At 33.7% G+C, this 5,713-nt stretch overlaps 1 protein-coding gene across 1 annotated transcript; it reads right to left on the bottom strand.

Annotated features, from left to right (window-relative positions):
- Positions 1–1,224: 1,224 nt before the first annotated feature.
- LOC121297782 (prefoldin subunit 4-like) lies at positions 1,225–5,334 on the bottom strand. Its single transcript, XM_041224280.1, has 4 exons — positions 5,241–5,334; positions 3,836–3,943; positions 3,393–3,536; positions 1,225–1,694 (listed from the first exon to the last, which is right to left on the bottom strand). The coding sequence occupies exons 1-4, from the start codon at positions 5,265–5,267 to the stop codon at positions 1,563–1,565; spliced, it is 411 nt and encodes a 136-aa protein (XP_041080214.1). The 5' UTR covers positions 5,268–5,334; the 3' UTR covers positions 1,225–1,562.
- Between the last annotated feature and the right edge of the window lie 379 nt (positions 5,335–5,713).

The raw sequence follows: 5,713 nt of genomic DNA, 5'->3' as shown, positions 1-5,713 counted from the left end.
CTGGACTTGCCTGACCTCAGGACCACATTACTGGATCCTTAGCTAATGTATTATTGCACTACTATATCATTGTAGATATAACTTGTTGCATCCTATATTGTATTCTATTGGTAGTGTATTATTGCACTTACTGTAAACTATACTGTATTAAATAATCTTGCATTGTAATTGTGTTACTGCCCTGTAACACCTGTAAGTCACCTTGGATAAAGGTCTCTGTCAAACTAACGCATTCTGTAATTAACCTGTCAAGGTACAGTCGGCATTGCTTTATCAGGATGTCTTGGGGGAAGTAAAAACATCCCGAATAAGCAGAGGTCCCAATTAAACGAGAGGCATTTGAGATAAACCTTAGTCACACTTTTATATTTTTAAATGAAAAGAAAAATAAAATCACACATTATGATTAAATGTTATATATATATATATATATATATATATATATATATATATATATATATATATATATATAAATATATATATATATATATATCTATCTTAAAATAAATCTTTTTTTATTTCTACATTAAATGAAAAAGAATGAACTCACATACTATCACAAGGTGAGGCACCTGCGATGTGGACACAGCAACTTTCTTTGCAACAGCAACCTAAGAAACCACAGGAGACTCCAACTCCTTCAACTGCTCAATGTGGTTTACACAAATCACAGTGTAATCACATACCAAGTACACTGTATTGTTCTGAAAAGCAATCTCCATTCATCATTTGAAATTACTGTATCCCAATTAAACGAAGTGACGTTCCAATTAAACATAAATAGCACTGGAAAGAACCGTCTCCCAGTTATATCCCATTTAAGCAGAAATCCCGATTAGGCGCGTCAACTGCATTTCAATGCAGATTATTAAACCTTTCTTTTACTGTTTGTATGATGCTGAGGTCTTCACGTAAAAGTCAGACAGTACACACTAGCAGTAGTCAAAACCCATGGCTTTAAATATGCATTATTTTTAAAATACATTAAAAAATTAAATCTAAATATGGCTGCTATTTTACTCTAAATTAATCCAGTTGAGACTTTCTTAATAGATAAGATATAACAGAATAAAGAAAAATACAAATAAGGTTCACAAAAACAGGTTTGTAAGTTTATACATTTTGCTTAATAACTATCAAGCAGTGTTGAATTTTACATTTATACCTGTTGCATATTAATATGTATGAATTAGAAATGTGAGAAGAACCAAACCCAAAAAGGTGAACTATTATAAAGACCTTTATTAGAATTTATTTTTGCTTACTAAGAAGCACACCAGTTATCGTTGCTGTGTGCTCTGCAGGGTACGTGCAAAAAAATAAATAACGAAGCATGTAACCGTAACAAAAATTAAAAGAGGGGAAAGGGGAAAAATTAAACAATAAAACAAAGAACATGGTAGAACCTTTTTTTTTTTTTTTTTTTTGGCAAGGTCTTGCTATCCACACTAAGAAAAAAGTCATTTGTGATCTGGAGAATTGGCTAAATTTTTTTCTTTATTTTTTTTTGCATGACAAGTTCATTTCTGACAGGAACCTAAGTTGTTGATACAGCAGAGGCTTCAACTCTCATCTGCTTCAAGGTTTATATTATTTCCAAATTTGGCATAGAGTTGAACTTTCAAATCAGCCAACACTTGCAGTATGGCTGCGACTCTGCCCTCGTAAACTTTGATCTCGTCTTTTAGCGATTCCTGTGGAAAACAACATTGAAATTGTCAATAATAGAAAAAAAAAAAATGTACTGTTCAAAGTACACTGTGACATCTTTTTTATTTCTTGTGCCCCTTATTTTACCCCAAACTCCCCACAACAGCTCAGAAGAACTGAAGGGTTAGGGTTGGATTTGTGGGCATCCTCTGACCCTGCTGTCAAGTCAGTCTCTGCTTTAGACCCAGGGACTCGACAGTGCATTTCAGCTTTTGTCTTGTTAAAACTTATAACATTTTGTACCATAAACACATATACAGCTCTGGAAAAAATTAAGAGACCACTGCAAAATTATCAGTTTCTCTGGTTTTACTATTTATAGGTATGTGTTTGGGTAAAATGAACTTTTTTGTTTTATTCTATAAACTACTGACAACATTTCTCCCAAATTTCAAATAAAAATATTGTCATTTAGAGCATTTATTTGCAGAAAATGACAACTGGTCAAAATAACAAAAAAGATGCAGTGTTGTCAGACCTCGAATAATGCAAAGAAAATAAGTTCAGATTCATTTTTAAACAACACAATACTTATGTTTTAACTTAGGAAGAGTTCAGAAATCAATATTTGGTGGAATAACCCTGATTTTCAAGCACAGCTTTCATGTGTCTTGGCATGCTCTCCACCAGTCTTTCACAATGATGTTGGGTGACTTTATGCCACTCCTGGCGCAAAAATTCAAGCAGCTCAGCTTTGTTTGATGGCTTGTGTCCATCCATCTTCCTCTTGATCACATTCCAGAGGTTTTCAATGGGGTTCAGGTCTGGAGATTGGGCTGGCCATGACAGGGTCTTGATCTGGTGGTCCTCCATCCACACCTTGATTGACCTGGCTGTGTGGCATGCAGCATTGTCGTGCTGGAAAAACCAATCCTCAGAGTTGGGGAACATTGTCAGAGCAGAAGGGAGCAAGTTTTCTTCCAGGACAAACTCGCTTCCTTCTGCTCTGACAATGTTCCCCAAAAAGTCTGACTGACTGTTATATCTTATCTATTAAGAAAGTCTCAACTGGATTAATTTAGAGTAAAATAGCAGCAATATTTAGATTTAATTTTTTAATGTATTTTAAAAATAATGCATATTTAAAGCCATGGGTTTTGACTACTACTAGTGTGTACTGTCTGACTTTTTCTACAATATTTTTATTTGGAATTTGGAAGAAATGTTGTCAGTAGTTTATAGAATAAAACAAAAATGTTCATTTTACCCAAACACATACCTATAAATAGTAAAACCAGAGATACTGATAATTTTGCAGTGGTCTCTTAATTTTTTCCAGTATATTTAACAACAAAAAAAGTGAACATGCTTGATACAATATTGTCTTCAAATTCTTTAAAAATCATGGCCAGTGCATAAATCCCTTATTTGGTATTACAGCTCAACTTTATTCTGGACCTGAACTTATTATAACTCCATCTTTCATTTTATAGAGTAGACACTGTTACTGATGCGATACAGCCATCTGAAACATATTTGTATCAGGCTGCTTGTATCTTCTATCAGACGGATATGACATCACATCAAAATTAGCTATACTGATTAATTATTCTTCAAAAAAATACATAGATGCAGTCTGATTTTCACCCACTCGTGTTGACAGGTCAGTAAGCCTGTGCTGATATCAGCTGCACCATACTGTACATATGATAATACTAAAGCACAAAACGTGACCAGTTTACCTTTGCACCTTCTAACATGTCTTGTGTCTCCTCTTGGGAATGGCTAATAAAGACATCTCCAATCTGATAGGGGATAGCTATTGAATCCTCATCATCTAACATCATGATGTCATCACTAGCATCCTCCAAGTTCTGCAAAGATTTCTGTAATGGAGTAGTGACATAATTAGCAATATAAGTGTATAGAAAATGGATAATATGAACATAAACAGCTTCCTTTAGCCAAATAAATTGCACGCTGATTTAAGAAATAATAAAGGGCAGCATTTTCTCTCAGTCAATTATCTGGCTACTGTGTAGACATTTTCTTCGGGCACTTGTAAGCGAATGTGCAGAGCTGCTGAAGTCTAAAATGTCACAGGCATCTGGCAAATAAACAAGACATTAAAGGAAAACATAATATCTGGTGTTATTTGGGTGGCATGTGTGTGTGTACCGATTACCTTTTTTGCTTCTATTTCATCTTTAAGTTCAGACATCCGATTTGTGTTTCTTGCAAACTTGTTTATCTTCTGCTGATCTTCAAAGGTCACATTAACATCTTCGACTGACTGCAACAAACAGGGAGAATATAAATGTGTATGTCAATGAAATTAATAGACAACAGCAAGGGGAAACAATATTAGTTTTCCATTACATTTTGAATTACTTTGTGTATTTGATGTGCAGTGTTTTATTATTATTATTATTATTATTATTATTATTATTATTATTATTATAATATAATGTTATAAATGTATCCTGAGCACCTACAAAGCCTGGAGATGTAATTTACAGTAGTGAGCTTTTTTTTAAAAAAATTTTAACACTTCAGGATTTGTTATTTATATCCTTTATATACATACCGACCTGCATGAAAACTTCTGGGTACAAGAATTTCAGTTTGTGCTTTAATTGGGCATCTTAGCTTCTAAAACGTCTCATGCACTTCACCATGTGTGGCTATGTGTTCCTTTTCACTTACTATTTTAACTTAAATTGCATGTGTGGCCTATAAAGTCATCAATTAAATTAGACAATCACTCATTTGCCTATTTTCAGTTACAGTGGTTTGATTTCATATGCACAACAACAGAAGTAATGAGGTGTTGTAATAAATGTGCACACTGCTGTATAACACATCCACACGCACGCCTACTGTACACTGACAGCGTGACAATGGCAAAGAGGTTTCACTCGGGGTCCCTACTTTAAATACCTTTAGGAACGAAACACAATGTCTTCTTTTGGATCAAAATATACAGGAGGCTAAACTTAGAAATACAACAAACAGGATTTAAGACTTAAATAAGGGGAAGTAACTTTATTTATTTGGTAGTAAGCAGCTGAATTGAGAGGCCTGCTATGTAAGCCAAATTTGATTACTTTTCAGCACATTTATTGAAACGTTATCAAGTATTTTGCTTAGCTTAAAATACGCCTTTTTGTGAATAGAAAATACAAATCGATAATAAGAGTAGTTTGTATTTATTATTATACAGGACTGAAGCAGAGATCTACTTAAGTCATGGTGGTTAAAGTGTACCTTGTATCAAGTACTGCTAAGTGCAATAATATTTGGTTAAATGAAATGGAAAACGGAGCACGTTTTAATGAAATCTGTAAAATATATTAAAGTGTACAGCAACTAACACGTAGTAATTGCACACATCTCGCTATCAAGAATACAATGCGCCGGCGTCTGTCACACCCAGTCACCAGAATTGTAATATCGTCGCATAACTAAATATTAACACATCGTTTTAAACTATTAACAACCACTTTGATTTGAAATATTTTGTTTTTAAAATGTATACAATTCTGTAAGAAACACAGAATATCGCTGTTATTCTCCCAGCAAATACTCACCACAGTCCCTTTCATAGTGGCTGCCATTTTTATAGACTAAGCCATTCCTCAACTAACATTATTATAATTCATTGACATGCATATTAAAGTGCATAGGTGGACACTATTGTTTGCTGTTTATAAAGTATATGTTAAAATATGAAACGTACAAAACAATCAATGTTTCATTTTAAGATCTTTTTAGTTTTTTTTTTTCTTTTTCTAAAGGTACTATCAATAAATGGTACGTTCTGTTTAAAGGGAATGTAAACCGCGAGGGAGGGTTTTTAGCTTTGCCGACAAAAATAGATTGCGTATTAACCTACCAGTCACTCTCCACTAGGTGGCACATTCTCATTAAAAGTGAGAACTGCAGTTTGGCAACTGGAATACAGTAGTATTTAATGTTTAACTGACTTTTATAGAGAGAAAAGTAATTGCAAACTGAAAATGTGCTTAATTAGATTTATTTTAAATTGTTTTCGGCTCTACAG

The sequence above is a fragment of the Polyodon spathula genome, chromosome 23, assembly GCF_017654505.1.
Source record: "Polyodon spathula isolate WHYD16114869_AA chromosome 23, ASM1765450v1, whole genome shotgun sequence".
NCBI lineage: Eukaryota > Metazoa > Chordata > Actinopteri > Acipenseriformes > Polyodontidae > Polyodon > Polyodon spathula.
The sequence above is the reverse complement of the archived record's forward strand: the minus strand, read 5'-3'. Positions and strand labels throughout refer to the sequence as shown.

Coding starts and splice junctions, on each gene's coding strand:
- LOC121297782 (XM_041224280.1), bottom strand. CDS start 5,267: ATGGCAGCCACTATGAAAGGGACTGTG. Junction 3,537..3,835: donor ATGAAATAGAAGCAAAAAAG/GTAATCGGTACA, acceptor ACTCCATTACAG/AAATCTTTGCAGAACTTGGA. Junction 1,695..3,392: donor ACATGTTAGAAGGTGCAAAG/GTAAACTGGTCA, acceptor TGTTTTCCACAG/GAATCGCTAAAAGACGAGAT.